General features: G+C 42.8%; 1 protein-coding gene across 1 annotated transcript; it reads right to left on the bottom strand.

Annotated features, from left to right (window-relative positions):
* Positions 1-8,137: 8,137 nt before the first annotated feature.
* On the bottom strand, positions 8,138-14,456 carry LOC123879313 (zinc finger protein 568-like). The gene is made up of 8 exons (XM_045926956.1): positions 14,187-14,456; positions 13,332-13,506; positions 13,081-13,173; positions 12,825-12,959; positions 12,199-12,696; positions 12,012-12,106; positions 11,841-11,902; positions 8,138-10,401 (listed from the first exon to the last, which is right to left on the bottom strand). The coding sequence occupies exons 1-8, from the start codon at positions 14,264-14,266 to the stop codon at positions 8,867-8,869; spliced, it is 2,673 nt and encodes an 890-aa protein (XP_045782912.1). The 5' UTR covers positions 14,267-14,456; the 3' UTR covers positions 8,138-8,866.
* Positions 14,457-16,587: the final 2,131 nt, after the last annotated feature.

The following is a 16,587-nucleotide window of genomic DNA, read 5'->3' as shown; positions in this document are numbered from 1 at the left end:
ACTAATCACTATGGAGTACAGCTACAGGCTACAGCATGAGTAGCGTAACGATCTTGATTACATTAATTATATCAGCTATTATAATATTATATAGAAACGAGACTGACTGATCTATCAACATGCAGCTCAAACGGACGGATCGGGCTGAAACTTGGCATGCCAAGCTGTGGCATGGATAGATATTATTGGCGTCACTCAGAAAAGCAGGTATTATTTAAATATTTTTATCGAATTATTGGAATGTCCTCTCCAAAACCAACACAAAAAACACAAGTTTAATGTGTAAGGTTATCCGAGAGTCTTAATCTAAACAACTAATGCCAAAATAAATAATTTAATTAGAGCGTGATTGCTATCACAACATCTAATTATTCAGTTCACAATCCAAATACCGAAAATATGCGATATCGCTCCGAATCTCAGAAGGAGACTGAACTAAAACCTTCGAAACACCCGTATTTATGCAAGTTCAATCTTGTTGGCCTCCTAGCAACAGATTGTATGACATCGAATGAGCCAAATATCGATTTTATCAAACTACCTGCATTAGGTAAATTAATAATTTTATATTATTGTTGACAATTCAAATCAATTTTTAAAAGTAACCTTACACTATTATGACGGAGACATCCGATAAGAATGGATTTTATAAGATTCTATCCCAAGGGGAGAAATAGGGTTTGAAACTTGCGTAGTCCACGCAGACGAAGTCACGGGCACATAATATATTAAGGGGCATGAGACGGGTCTACCCGCGAAATTCAAATTTAATTTGGGTTTTTCGCAATTCGTAAACTAATACGACAACGTAGGCTTATGGCATTTTAATTGCGCCAATGGCAGTGTCATCGTCACAGGTTTATATAAAAATCTTTCCTTGAAAGGGTCTTTAACTAGCTAAGCTAATTAGAAATTAGCTCTTGTATCGACCAAGTCTCACAAATTAGTCGATACTAGAGCTAATTTCTTCTAAGTGTATTCAGAATCCGGAACGCGCTGCATCCTTTTCTTTTTTTATGACGTGTGGGGGTTTTTATCAGAAACGACGTTAATCTAAGACCCCACAAAATCTTCGGACCCACACAAAAAGGTCGGGAGTCCGATCCCGAGCACGCACCTCTTGACTTTTCAGAGTTATGTAGTTAGGTACATTTTAAGCAATTAAGTAGGTACTATAGTACCCAGGTCGAACCCCGCTTCACGCCCCTGTCGACCTGTCGTATGCGGCGAGCGCCGGTTCGTTATGCAGCCCCCTCTTCCCTCACACCCCTCTAGTAGCTAGGCGCTCACCCCTTCAGTCCGTCCTGGTCGCTCGTGCCTGTGCGCAGGACAGCGGAGCCGCGTAAATTGTTCTCGTAGTCAATAATAGGTTGTTTTTTCTATTTAATACAGTGTTTATCCACTTACACGGGTTTCTTTTATTACTTACCCTATAAGTGGCGCTCAACGTTGGGCCGTGTAAAGTGTTCAGACAGTTGGTTAATGGAAAAAACCCAACCACGACTAGGAAAATCGATAACTACGCAGTACTCACGAACATTCGAAGTGTTTATTATTATTCCTAGAATAGGTGTATAGACACTTACGAACAGTTTTATGTGTGTTTTGTCAGTTCGGGCTCGAAACAGACTGATCTAGTGCTTTACGGGTACGAGTGGATTGTAAGTGCTCACAGTTAGTCATCCTTAGTGCTTGGGTAGGTTACCTAGGTAGTGGGATAGGTGTGACGTTACAAGGCGTAGACCGGTGAACATTGGCTATCAGTGAACATTACCTACGGCAAGGGCCGTACAAACGCTTCGTGTAGTGAGTCTATTTATAGACGGCCCGTCGAACGTTACGTAGAAATAGGTACCTATTTGTCGGTGAACAGTCTGATGCCTACAGAGACGCTTTGTGTGATACTAGGTATTAGTACGTTATGGCTACCTAGGACCGCGACGAACGTTTATTTAGGGTAACGACAGTGACACTTTGTGCTAACCTAGATTTAGGTATTAAGTTAGGGTACCTAGAAGCCTGGAATACAGGTGTGGTGAATAAAACTTTTGAACTGAGGTGTTTCCTACAAACGCTTCGTGTGGGAGTCTAGGTATAGACGGCCCCATCGAACGTTACGGTAGATTTAGGTATTAAGTTAGGGTACCTAGAAACCCGGAATACATCGTGTAGTGAATAAAACTTTTGAACTAAGGTGTTTCCGTGTTTAGGTATTAAGTTTAGTTTGGACTTGTTTTAAGAAAAAACATTCAAGTTACTACGACGACGTGCGCGCGTACGTATGACTTAGATACCTAACTTCGCGTGGTTTAATAACAGTTGTCGAACTTTGTTGTTGCTAGGCGGCCTAGATAGGTAGCCTAGGTACCTACCGACGTTACTACTTTTGTGGTGCATTAACTTCGCGAGAGTGCGTGTTGACTATAGGTATAGTGCGTAATAGACTTATGTGGACATGGTGCTAACACGGTCGCGTGCTAGTAGTGCTTCGCGTGGTACGCAGCAACCTGTCGCGGATACAATGCAGGCAGATGGAGGTGAATTATTCGTCGACGTGCGGACGACGACGCCGCCGCTAGCGGGCGCCGCCTCCGCCGACGCGCCCTCCGCCGGCGCGGCCTCGCCGCCGCCGGAGCAAGGGTACGGGCGTGAGCCGCCTGACTTTGAGCAAATGGAACAGTTTGGGCAGGCTCCGCCCGGCGCCGCGTTACCATCACAACCGAGTACAACCGCACCCGTGGTAATGACGAACCAACAACTAGCATTCATCATACAATCTTTACGGGCGCAGCCGCCTACGCAGGGCGCGCTGCCACCGTCAACGACTGTGAGTACAAATTTAGCTAAATGTACGGCGAGATACAATGGAGTCGCCGATGTTCTGGCGTTCATAGACTCTGTACAGATTTATAAGGAGTGTGTTGGCGTTAGCGACGATATTGCCTTACGAGGCCTGCCAATGCTACTGACGGACTTTGCAGCGACCTGGTGGCAGGGCGTTAAGCATTCAGTTTTGAGTTGGCAGGAAGCAATTAGCTTACTTCGGCAAACGTTTGGGCCACGCCTCCCGCCGCACAGAATTTATCGAGAGATATTCAGCCGGGAGCAGCGTGAGGAACGCACCGATGTCTTTGTGTGTAGAGTCAGAGCCCTTATTGCCCAGTTAGCTCCAAATACTCTACCTGAGAATCCAGTACAGCTCGATATGGTATATGGGCTGCTCCATAAGAGAATTCGTGAGAAGATAGTAAGGACTGCCTTCACATCGTTCACGGAGCTGCTGCAACAAGCACGGGTAGTAGAGGAGGTCCTAGAGGAAGGGAGTGCGGTGGCTCCTACTGGGAAAAATACATCTACATGTGCCTACCCGTCACCGTCTGTGGCACAGGCTTCAACCTCTCCACCAGCTTCTGATGTGAAACCAGAAAAAGCCTCACAGAGCAAGCCGAGACCACGGTGCTCTTTTTGTAAGATGTTCGGCCACGTCAAGGAGGACTGCCGCCGAATCAAGAACAAGCTCACTCCAGCTCCCGTCAAGAGTGAACCTGCCGCAGCAGCGTCGGAGCTGCGCCCAGCCATAACATGTTTTGGTTGCGGTGCACCCGGCGTTATACGATCCAATTGCAAGACGTGTAAGGAAAAGAACACTCCACCTCCGTCAACGACAGCGTTTCAATCAGTGTCCGTAGGTGAATTCGTGCTAAGCCCGCGTGTGCGTCCAATATTTAACATTGAAGTGTTCGGGGCTATAGGTACGGCACTGCTCGATACCGGTGCAAAGCAATCAGTGGCTAGTGATAGATTAGCAAAGCATTTAAGGTCACATGGCCTAGTGTTCAATAGTGTAGAAACTGAATGGCGTTTTGCGGACGGAAGTCAACGAGTCCAGGTTGTAGAGACGGCTTTAGTAAATGTAAAGGTGCAGGAAGTGGAGGTGACAACCCTTTTTATGGTCTTGCCTGGTGCTATAGACTCCCTATTAGGAATGAATTTTATTAGGGACGCTGGCATGGTACTTGATTTTCAAAAAAATAGGTTTTCGTTACGGTCGACAGAGTTCCATGAACTAATGTATGAAACCACTAACCACGCGGTGGTTAGTGCTGCGGTTACCCTTCGTGAAGGCGAAGGCACTCTCTTATCACCAGCTGATAAAGAGCAATTGAGTAGGCTATTAGAAGAGAATGAAGAAATCTTTGGTGCAGGGGGAGGGCCGACGCCCTTTGCTATGCATAGGATCGATACAGGGAACGCCGCGCCCATTTCAACCCCACCGTATCGGGTTACCCCCGCGAAGAAAGAAATAATAAGAGCGGAAATTGATAAGATGCTAGAACTTGATGTTATCGAGGAAGCTGAGTCCGAGTGGACCTCACCTGTGGTTCTAGTACCCAAGAAAAATGGTGAGACCAGATTTTGCGTAGACTATAGAAAGTTGAACGCCGTAACACGAACGGACAAGTATCCGCTTCCATTAATAGACGATCTACTGGCTTCTGCCAAGAGTAACTGTGTGATGTCCACGATCGATTTGCGATCAGGCTACTGGCAAGTTGAGGTGGCCCCAGAGGATCGACACAAAACGGCCTTCGTTTCTCCGTTTGGAACATTTCAATTTCGGCGCATGCCCTTTGGCTTGAAGAACTCGCCGTCCACGTTCCAGCGGCTAATGGATCGGTTCCGGGCCGGCCTTAAGGATATTGCCGTGGTAGCTTATTTGGACGATATTTTGGTAATTTCCGAAAACCTACCAGCACACGTGCGCGATTTGCAGCAGGTGTTCGACCGCCTGCGACAATTCCATCTCCGCGCAAACCGTGAAAAATGTGTGTTTGCCAGGGAGAGAGTAACATTTTTAGGGCACGTGGTGACCGTCCGTGGAATAGAGCCGGATCCCGGGAAAATTGAAGCTATTGTGGGTAGACTTCCGCCTACCAACCTAAAGGGATTAAGAAGCTTCCTGCAAACCTGTTGTTGGTTTCGGAAGTTTATTCCCCAATTTTCGGAAGTTGCCCGCGCCTTGACGGATCTCACTAAGAAAGATAGACCCTGGAAATGGGGAGAGGAGGAGACCAAAGCATTCAATGAGCTTAAGAGGCGACTCACGACGAGTCCGATCCTCCAGCAACCAGACTTTGAGCGGGGATTCGTATTGCGCACTGATGCTAGTGATTATGCATTGGGTGCCGTGCTGATGCAAGGCCCGGATCAGAAGTCTGAGAAACCCATTGAGTATGCCAGCAGGTTATTGACCTCCGCAGAACGGAACTATTCCACCACGGAGAAAGAGGCGCTGGCGGTGGTATGGGCCTTAGAGAAATTTCGAGGGTACCTCGAAGGCGCCCAGGTCCAGGTGGCATCTGACCACCAGCCTCTGAAGTGGCTCCTTTCTCTGAAAACACCGAGCGGTCGTCTAGCCCGATGGGCCCTTAAGATTCAGGCTTTTAATCTGAATATTGAGTACACTCCGGGGCGGGTCAATGTGGTGGCGGACACCCTTAGCCGTCCTGTCTGTGACTCCTCCCGGAATGACGTGGTAGAAACCACATGTGACATCTGTCCTGTCTCCGTCGATCTACCTCACCGTAGCTCCGAAGAGCTGCGCGCTGCTCAGCTCGGAGATCCTGAAATAGCGAAGATACTTTCAGACTTCGAAGACGGTGAAGCTGCCACTCGTTGGACAGATCGCGGATATTATGTCTCGAATGGAGTCCTATTTCGGTTTGATCCGATTTGCGAATCCGAGGAGCCCCAGTTGGTAGTACCGGAATCCATGCGTGCGGAAATCATGAAGCAGCTCCACGATGCCCCAACTGCGGGTCATTTGGGCCTGGAGCGCACTCTAAAACGGATCAAGGAGAGATTCTATTTCCCAAACATGCGCCAGTACGTGACCACCTATCTAAAGGCTTGTGATTTGTGTCAGAAGTTCAAGCCGACCAACCTCAAACCAGCCGGTCTTCTACAAACTCCTGTTCCAGCCCAAAGGTTTGAAGTCCTCGCTATGGACTTATTTGGCCCACTACCGGAAGGTAGCCAGGGGGAGAAATATATATTCCTTGTAGAAGACACCGCAAGCAGATGGGTGGAATTGATTCCTTTGACTGACGCCACTGCCGAGAGTTGTGCCAGAGCCCTTATTGAGGAAGTGTTCCTACGTTATGGGTTTCCGCGCCGTGTCATCTCGGATAATGGGGTCCAATTCGTATCAGCGGTGATGCAGAAAGCCCTGCACGTCCTCGGGGTGAACCAGAATTTAACTCCAGTGTACCACCCCGAAGCTAACCCAGCTGAACGGAAAAATCGAGAAATGAAACAGATGCTGGCGATGATGATCGATCCTGAGCATCGTCGTTGGCCGGAAGCATTACCTTCGGTGCGCTTTGCGCTTAATACGGCACCTAACCAGGGCACAGGACACTCCGCCGCGTATTTAACCTTTGCGCGCGAGTTCCGGTCTCCCCTAGATGTAGCCTGCGACCTGAGGGCAGTTGTAGAGCAGGAGAACTACGTACCACAAATCACGCCGTACTTGAGGGACTTCGTAGAGCGCCTACAGGAAGTGAAGTGGCGAGTCGAACGGCAACAAGATCTTCGGAAGGAGTCCGCAGATAAAGCCCGCCGTCCAGGGCCAACCTACAAAGAGGGTGACCTCGTGCTGCTGGAAAGTCATCGTGCTAGTCAGGCGGTGAAAGGTTTTACTTCCAAGTTTGCTCCCCGACGGGAAGGCCCGTATCGGGTTAGTAGGGTTATCTCCCCCACCACGTATGAGGTGGTCGATGGTGAGGGCACGCCTAGGGGCAAGTATCATGCCAGCCTCCTGACCCCGTATACAGGAGATTGTGGGGCCATTACTCATGCCCGAAAGAAGGGTAGGCCCCGGAAAACAGCTAGTCCCAAGCCAGCTCCAGAATCTTCTGCTGGCTTGGAGGGAGAGGATATAGTACCCAGGTCGAACCCCGCTTCACGCCCCTGTCGTATGCGGCGAGCGCCGGTTCGTTATGCAGCCCCCTCTTCCCTCACACCCCTCTAGTAGCTAGGCGCTCACCCCTTCAGTCCGTCCTGGTCGCTCGTGCCTGTGCGCAGGACAGCGGAGCCGCGTAAATTGTTCTCGTAGTCAATAATAGGTTGTTTTTTCTATTTAATACAGTGTTTATCCACTTACACGGGTTTCTTTTATTACTTACCCTATAGTACCTATCTGCTTTAATGGTGGAGGAAAACATCATGAGGAATCTTGCACGCCTGATAATTCTCCATAGTGTTCTCAAACGTGTATATCTATATAAAGACTGCATATCCGCACTGTGTCAGCGTTGTAGATTAAGTCCTGAATTCTTTTCATTCAAAGGCGCCATCTCCACTGATGAGAGAATGACTGACTGACTGCGATAGTCTCGCCGTGCCACCAAATTCGATACAACTCTTATACAGGGTGTAACCAGAACGCTAGCAAAAACTTACCTTTTATTATACTACTTGTAATTTTAGTATTTTTCAAATTCGCATTGTATAGCGTGCATAACACGGGTCAATGCCCGTCCTATTTACGTCCAAACCTACGACGCGCGATTGACTTCGAGTGACGTATTTACGGAACGCTCGTTGGCCTCTAGCGTCAGTCAGGTTTTATTGTTAAGTTATAAAAATACTTGCAATTTTTTTTAAATCGTTGTTTTTATTACTGTATCTTATCAGTAATCATCAGTGCTATCACCTGTCATCGTTTTTGATAGCGTTCTGGTTACACTCTGTATACAATCTCTACAGGGCGATACTGTCGCCAACGACACTGTTATAACTCGGTCGCGCTCAGTTTGCACCTCGCTGGAATGCGGCGCCTCTCCCACTTCCCCGCGGTCGTCCAGTCGCCTCAGCACGGTCCGCATACCGTACCTAACCGTCAGTGTGACGTCATCGACGCGAGCTGCAAACTTAGCTTGACCGAGTAGTATAGGTCACACTCGTCGAGCTTCCCTCTCCCGTGGAGACGGCGCCTGAGAACAGAGCCGTGGTCAGTAGTGGGCCGGCAATGGGCTGATCATGATGATAATGAAGTAGTAGGAACTATGTGTAATGAAACAAGCTTTTATAGGAACATTAAAGTTTTTATTATTTCCAAATAAAAACACTTTTTTTAATTATATAAATCCCAATTTGGTTAGGTACAGTATTTAAACTATGAATACGAACAAGTTTAAATCAATTTATAACACCCCGACAAGTGAAGGTTACAGTACCTAGAAAAGAGCTGATAACTTTCAAACGGCTGAACCGATTTTCCTAGATTATAGCTAAGAACACTCTCGATCAAGCCACCTTTCAAACAAAAAAAACTAAATTGAAATCGGTTCATTAGTTTAGAAGCTTCGGTGCCACAGACAGATACAATGGTACACACGTCAAACTTATAACACCCCTCTTTTTGGGTCGGAGGTTAAAAAGGTCACAAGTTAGCCCAGCCAAAATAAACATTCAAAGGTACTATAGTTCACGGCTGAAAATTTGTTACAAAATAAATGTTCGGAACGTTCGGATGTTGAAAGTGTTTAGTTTAAAAAATTGGTCAAGATAATGAGCTTGACATGAGTTACTCACAAATTAGTCGATACTATAGCAAATTTCTTAAACTGGACGCTTTCAAGTAAAGATTTTTATATAAACCTGTGAGGTATCGTACTGCCATTAGCGCGATTCAAGTGCCATAAGCCTACTTTGTCCTATAAGTTTCCAAATCGTGAAAAACCAAATTAAATTAGAATTTCGCGGGCAGACCCGTCTCATGCCCCTTAACCAGTGAGAGTTCTCATGTGCCTCATTAACTGAATTTTACGAAGTTTTATACTCACAAGAAAAGAGTTTTTCGCTAGTGAGCCCGCATGTGTATCACTAAACTTCGTTTATGAGCAGCTTTATACTCGCATAACTCACAAGAAAAAGGTTTTTCACCAGTGTGAGTTCTCATGTGACTTACTAAATCACTATTTTGTGAACATTTATATTTGCATAACTTGCAAGAATAGGGTTTTTCACTAGTGTGAGTTCTCATGTGGCGCACTAATTTGCTTTTATCTGAAGATTTATATTTGCACAACTTGCAAGAATAGGGTTTTTCACCAGTGTGGGTTCTCATGTGAGTAACTAAATCACCATTTCTTGAAGATTTATATTTGCAAAACTTGCAAGAAAAGGGTTTTTCACCAGTGTGGGTTCTCACGTGAGTAACTAAATCACCATTTCTTGAAGATTTAAATTTGCAAAACTTGCAAGAAAAGGGTTTTTCACCAGTGTGGGTTCTCATGTGAGTAACTAAATCACCATTTCTTGAAGATTTAAATTTGCAAAACTTGCAAGAAAAGGGTTTTTCACCAGTGTGGGTTCTCATGTGAGTAACTAAATCACCATTTCTTGAAGATTTAAATTTGCAAAACTTGCAAGAATAGGGTTTTTCACCAGTGTGAGTTCTCATGTGAATTGCTAAATAATGCTTACTACCCGTTTTGTGCTCGCATAACTCACAAGAAAAAGGTTTTTCACCAGTGTGAGTTCTCATGTGAGTAACTAAATTACCATTTCTTGCAAATTTATATTTGCATAAATTGCAAGAATATGGTTTTTCACCAGTGTGAGTTCTCATGTGAAGTACTAATCTATATTTACAACCAGTTTTGTACTTGCATAACTCACAAGAAAACGGTGTTTCACCAGTGTGGGTTCTCATATGTAGTACTAAATGATGCTTAAGCGCAGCTTTATAATCGCATAACTCACAAGAAAAAGATTTTTCACCAGTGTGAGTTAGCAAGTGTCGGTTGAAATTACTTTTACGATTAGCTTTATATGGACATAACTTGCAAGTGAATGGCATAATGTCATGATGTATCTTAAGGTGTTTAGCTAAGAGATTTTTTCTTTTGAACATATTCCCACATAAGTCACAAGTAAACGATTTTTTCTCAATAAGTAAATTATTTGTACAATTGTCACTTTTGGAACATTTAGTTTCACTTTGTAAAGTTTTTAAAACATTAAGCTTATTAACTTCCACTTTATTAGTGAAAGGAGCAATATCTTCTATCGCATCTCTCATGTCTTCATTCTCACTAACTACCTGACAGTTGAAATCTTTAGCAGTTGTTTGGTTTGTCACCAGCATTTTGTCTCGTATTAGTACATGTTTGTTATGTGTCTTGAAGACATCGTATAATTTGACGACACAATTTGTTAATTTATTAATGTTTGTCTTACTACTGGTATCCGCACATTGGTTGTGGAATTGTTTTTTTGTCAATTCACTATTGCTTAGTTTCAAAACTTGTTTACTTTTCTGGACTGTACCGGCGTCTTCTAATTGTGCTTGGTTCTCGATACTCGTCACAATGCCCGCGGATAAAAGAGCATCTGAAACGAAATATATCTCTTATTTTATAAACGAGGAGCAGGAGCTAGTGGCAGGAACACTGAAGGGGAATGCTTTCATTTCCACGTCCATTAAGTCTTAGTACAAATCTGAACATAAATATACGATATCAAAAAATTAATATAATGCCTAAGGCAGTCCATGGACACATTTGTCAACTTCATCATCATCATCAGCCTGTGGACGTCCACTGTTGGACATAGGCCTTCCCTAAAGAGCGCCACCACACCCGGTGCTCAGCCTTCCTCATCCAGCCACTTCCCGCCAGCCGCTTTATACTATCGGAACTGTCGTCGTCGTTTGTCAACTTAAGAGGAGTCTCTCCGACACTCGCTCCATACAAACCTAGTTCGTCTCTCATTGGAATACTAACCAACCATACTCAATGGAATTTTGTAAAAACGTTCCGGGAACTAATATCTATGCCGGTGGTTTTCCAGATTTCCGTTAAAATATTCGGTTTCAAAGTTAAGCGGTCTTAAAAATTTACATACAAATCTTTGAGCCCCTGTAATTTTAAAACTACATATTTTTAGAAAAATCTAAAACACCACAGGCACAGATATTAGTTTCTAGAATATGTCTGCAAAATTTCATGGACTTTGGTTGCTTAATATTCAAATGAAATTAAGACTACTATTGTATGGAGTAAGTGACGGAGAGAGCCCTGTTAATTCACATTTATTATTATCAACATAAGAGTTCATAACATTTTCTCAAAATGCTCACAAATTATAGCTTATAATTTTCTCAGATAATCCCACTTTCTATTTGTGGAGACCACATGAAAATCTGTGAAGTAGTCTTTGAGATTAATCTAAAAAAACACGAACTTTGCGAGGCGCGGGCCTTTTGATACTTTGACTTACTTTATTGCAATTTTCATAGGGATGATTCCTTTTTGATAATAATACAGCCCATGTTAACTTGCTGACAATGTAGCTTTCTTTAGGTAAAAGACATTTTAAAATTGATTGAGTAGCTTTTGAGGATCAAACAAACATATAAAATTTAAATATTATGGAGTTAAGATTAAGTTATCATTAAAACAAAAGATATTAAATTGCTTAAAACACACAATATCCGAAAAGTTAGAGGTACGTGCCTGGTTATAGTTACATGAAAACAATGTATAGTGGAATAGTTCCTCTCCCGTGCGAAGCTGGGGCGCGACGCTGGTAATCCTAATCCTAATAATATAAATGCGAAAGTGTGTCTGTCTGTCTGTCTGCTACGTTTTCATGACCGCCATTTCACTGAACCGATTTTAATGAAAGGTACATACTTGGTATACATCCCGGGCACGACATAGGCTACTTTTTATCCCGGAAAATTGAAGAGTTCCTACAAGATTTAAAAAAAACCAAACTCCACGCGGGCATCCTCTAGTGGTATATAAAAGACTTCACTGATAACTTACCCGAGGTTAGAGCCGAGTCTGTGGAACGAAGAGGGCCATCGTTCAGCTTCTGAACGGCCTGCCTGTAAGATATATCAGAATGTATCTAGAGTGTACTGGGGAGCCCGCAGAGAGGAAAGGGTTATGATACTATTACATGTGTATAAATATTGTATTGGTAGGTTTACTGACCTGTTCTCTGTCAGGAGTGAAGAGTGCGAGGAGCTGGAGCTCACAGCTGTATGAGACTTGCATACTTGGGACATGCCACGGTCTCCATCACTGTTCTGCCAAATAAAAAACAATATCATTACATTTCTGTACTTTGAGTGTGTGAGTAACAAACTGAAAGTGTGTTTCATATTGAAGACTGTCTCACCTGGATATGCATGCTCATATGTTGCATGTATGCAAGTTCACAGACAAACTCCTCAGAACAAAGAGTACATTCGAAGGGAGCACTTTCACACTTTATCGGCTCCAGTGTTTCAGTCACTTGTTCTGCAACGGCTCGGTTTCTCCCGAGAGCTTCGAGAATAGCTTCATCCAGAAGTTTTGATTCCAACTTTATGCTATCGTCAGATAAGTACCCTTCATTAGAAGCAACAAACTCGTCATTAACATTGTCTGTGATGACAATAGTATCATCTTCATTTGACACTTCCATGTCTTCATCAACCGACATACAGTCATAATTTTCCTCTTCCTCTTTCACTTCAACTCTGTGTTCCGTTGCCTCTGATTCTGTCTGTTTGTCTTCTGAGGGGTCTTCTAGTATGTACAAGTCACAGGGATCAGGTCCTAGCATTGTCATCACAAAATTATTTTTTAGTTGATGTCTTGTGCGATTTATCATTTTTAGATGACGTCTAGTAATCTGTTGGGGTACAAAATTATTAATTGAAAACATAATTTCCAATCAGCAAATGATTTACAATAGAAATGAAACCATAAAGTAAGAAAGCAAAGTTGGAAATTGATAAGTTAACAACATTAAGTACTCACTAATTCATGTTTATCAACTAAGTCCATCATCAGTGCGCGGGCTCTCAAGCTCTTGTCTCTAAATCGCCGAAAGTTTTTCAATCTTTGAGCACATTGTACACAAACCATTTGTTTTAAGTTTCCTTGATCACACAACTGAAACAACATATGATTAAAGACTTCAAACATTCCATAAACAACTTTGTACTATAATAATGATTGTCCTGTGTGTTACATACAATACATGACTGTAGACTATCATAAATTAATAACTTACCGGATGTCCTGTTAACTTTTCATATGCTTCTTCCAGTTTGAGTTTACTCATCAGAAACATCTTGCTGTCAGTGTCTAGGCATATCGTGCAAACCTGTAAATATACTACTAGTTACTACTACATTTCTGTTTCCATATTACAATAGGTATGAGAGGAAAGACATCCAGTTTCCTCTTAGTCCTCAGACACACATGATCTGACTCAGTTACTTTTAACTTACTTTCTATGACATGACATTATGAAGAAGTTACCTGCACCGTTGAAGGAATAGCACCAGTAACAATCTGCTTTAAACCAATTTCCGTTTCATAAATGTCATCAGTTAGGAAATGCTGGGAGCAGACCACGGCTGAGTCTGGTAGGTGACTGACTTGTTTACCGAGGGCTCTGAGCCAAGCAGCACGAAGACGAACGTCATTGGGGAAACTGGAAATTACAATTTATGTTACACTAACAGTAGCCAGCAACATGAACCTTCCTCATCAAGTGCTGTTAATGTAGGTGAAAATAACCGGTCAAGTGCGAGTCATACTTGCGCACTGAGGGTTCCGTCCACAGGTATTTTTTCTGACATTTTGCACAATAAATTAAAAACTATTATGCACAAAAATAAATAAAAATCTGTTTTATCCCTTCTTGGTATAGTTATCTTACTTTGAAAATTTAAAAACATTAAAATTTTTTTAAATGATGTAACCACAATTTCAGTTTTCAGATTTATTCCTTTACTTGTGCTACAAAAGTTATCTATCTGCAAAATTTCATGATTCTAGGTCAACGTGGCTTCAGTACAGTTGTCACACTGTCTACTGATCTGTACCAACTGACCACTGCGCAGACCAGCAGCCTGCAGCTTGAACTGACAAAGACAACAATGCCTCAATGCCTCCTACGCTGATGTCGGTCGCTCACGTACGCGTGTGGTTTCTACTGCATTGTCAGCGTCGCAGTGTCGTGCTATGTATGATGTACTCGTACAGGCGAGTCTCGAGCGCCGGCAGCGCGCCTAGGTGGAACTTTACATCATGGAGTTTGACAAATGACTGAAAGTGAGAACTTACTGTAACGTCTTACGAATCAATTGCAATATTGCATTACATACTCACCTGTGAAAACTAATGCCCTTCCTCGCTGACGGAGACACATCGTCGGAAGTAGTTTTGCAGAAAGACACGCAACACCGCATATTCAATGTGTACCTCACCTCTGCCTTACTCTTTTCAGTAAAAGTACTTGATGTAATTTGTGTGAATCTGACTTTTCTTATTTATTAAATTATTATTGACGTTTATAGGTATTATCACATTATTAAAGAGAAATTAAATGCCTGCTTGTTTTGTGAATATTATCTTTTTTTTTTTTCTTTAATCTGGCTTTACTCTGATTAGCCAATGTCAAGTTTGTGATATTTTCAAGTTATTGAATTTATACAAGTATGGACTCCGTCTGCGCCGGCGCCCGCCGACATACGCGCGGCGCCCCTTTAGAGCGCTTCCCAGTCAGTTCCACCACCAAAAAACACCAAAAAAATACACTCCAAAAAGGCATAACACGCGCGCCAGCAAACGCCAACACAGACGAAGTCCACCAAAAAACTATCAATCTCTTGAATCTTTGAATTTTGAAATGCTCTTGTTCATGATGTACCTACTCTGTTGGAGCCAAAGACGGCAGATCATGAACTATCAAAAAAATATCAAGGTAATGCTGGATATACACACTCGCCGAAAACTAGTGTTCACTTGCAAGATCGAAGATGGACGATTGGTAACAGTAGGCCCCTACCATCGACCATCGTACCTACGCGCTACGCGGCCAAGCACCAGAGTTGTAGAGTACACTGAACAGCAAAGAGTATGTAATCACTAATCACTATGGAGTACAGCTACAGGCTACAGCATGAGTAGCGTAACGATCTTGATTACATTAATTATATCAGCTATTATAATATTATATAGAAACGAGACTGACTGATCTATCAACATGCAGCTCAAACGGACGGATCGGGCTGAAACTTGGCATGCCAAGCTGTGGCATGGATAGATATTATTGGCGTCACTCAGAAAAGCAGGTATTATTTAAATATTTTTATCGAATTATTGGAATGTCCTCTCCAAAACCAACACAAAAAACACAAGTTTAATGTGTAAGGTTATCCGAGAGTCTTAATCTAAACAACTAATGCCAAAATAAATAATTTAATTAGAGCGTGATTGCTATCACAACATCTAATTATTCAGTTCACAATCCAAATACCGAAAATATGCGATATCGCTCCGAATCTCAGAAGGAGACTGAACTAAAACCTTCGAAACACCCGTATTTATGCAAGTTCAATCTTGTTGGCCTCCTAGCAACAGATTGTATGACATCGAATGAGCCAAATATCGATTTTATCAAACTACCTGCATTAGGTAAATTAATAATTTTATATTATTGTTGACAATTCAAATCAATTTTTAAAAGTAACCTTACACTATTATGACGGAGACATCCGATAAGAATGGATTTTATAAGATTCTATCCCAAGGGGAGAAATAGGGTTTGAAACTTGCGTAGTCCACGCAGACGAAGTCACGGGCACATAATATATTAAGGGGCATGAGACGGGTCTACCCGCGAAATTCAAATTTAATTTGGGTTTTTCGCAATTCGTAAACTAATACGACAACGTAGGCTTATGGCATTTTAATTGCGCCAATGGCAGTGTCATCGTCACAGGTTTATATAAAAATCTTTCCTTGAAAGGGTCCAGTTTTAGAAATTAGCTCTTGTATCGACCAAGTCTCACAAATTAGTCGATACTAGAGCTAATTTCTTCTAAGTGTATTCAGAATCCGGAACGCGCTGCATCCTTTTCTTTTTTTATGACGTGTGGGGGTTTTTATCAGAAACGACGTTAATCTAAGACCCCACAAAATCTTCGGACCCACACAAAAAGGTCGGGAGTCCGATCCCGAGCACGCACCTCTTGACTTTTCAGAGTTATGTAGTTAGGTACATTTTAAGCAATTAAGTAGGTACCTATCTGCTTTAATGGTGGAGGAAAACATCATGAGGAATCTTGCACGCCTGATAATTCTCCATAGTGTTCTCAAACGTGTATATCTATATAAAGACTGCATATCCGCACTGTGTCAGCGTTGTAGATTAAGTCCTGAATTCTTTTCATTCAAAGGCGCCATCTCCACTGATGAGAGAATGACTGACTGCGATAGTCTCGCCGTGCCACCAAATTCGATACAACTCTTATACAGGGTGTAACCAGAACGCTAGCAAAAACTTACCTTTTATTATACTACCTTAACACAACCTAATGCCAATAACCATTTGCCATATCTTGTAATTTTAGTATTTTTCAAATTCGCATTGTATAGCGTGCATAACACGGGTCAATGCCCGTCCTATTTACGTCCAAACCTACGACGCGCGATTGACTTCGAGTGACGTATTTACGGAACGCTCGTTGGCCTCTAGCGTCAGTCAGGTTTTATTGTTAAGTTATAA

This window comes from Maniola jurtina, chromosome 28, assembly GCF_905333055.1.
Source record: "Maniola jurtina chromosome 28, ilManJurt1.1, whole genome shotgun sequence".
Taxonomy (NCBI): domain Eukaryota; kingdom Metazoa; phylum Arthropoda; class Insecta; order Lepidoptera; family Nymphalidae; genus Maniola; species Maniola jurtina.
This window is presented reverse-complemented; position numbering and strand designations above follow the sequence as displayed.

Bases quoted from the DNA above. Each gene is read 5' to 3' on its own strand.
- LOC123879313 (XM_045926956.1), bottom strand. From the start codon at position 14,266: ATGCGGTGTTGCGTGTCTTTCTGCAAAACTACTTCCGACGATGTGTCT. The intron at 12,107-12,198 runs GTGAGACAGTCT...TTTATTTGGCAG, and splicing joins ATATGAGCATGCATATCCAG to AACAGTGATGGAGACCGTGG. The intron at 10,402-11,840 runs GTAAGTTATCAG...ATTTCGTTTCAG, and splicing joins AGACTCGGCTCTAACCTCGG to ATGCTCTTTTATCCGCGGGC.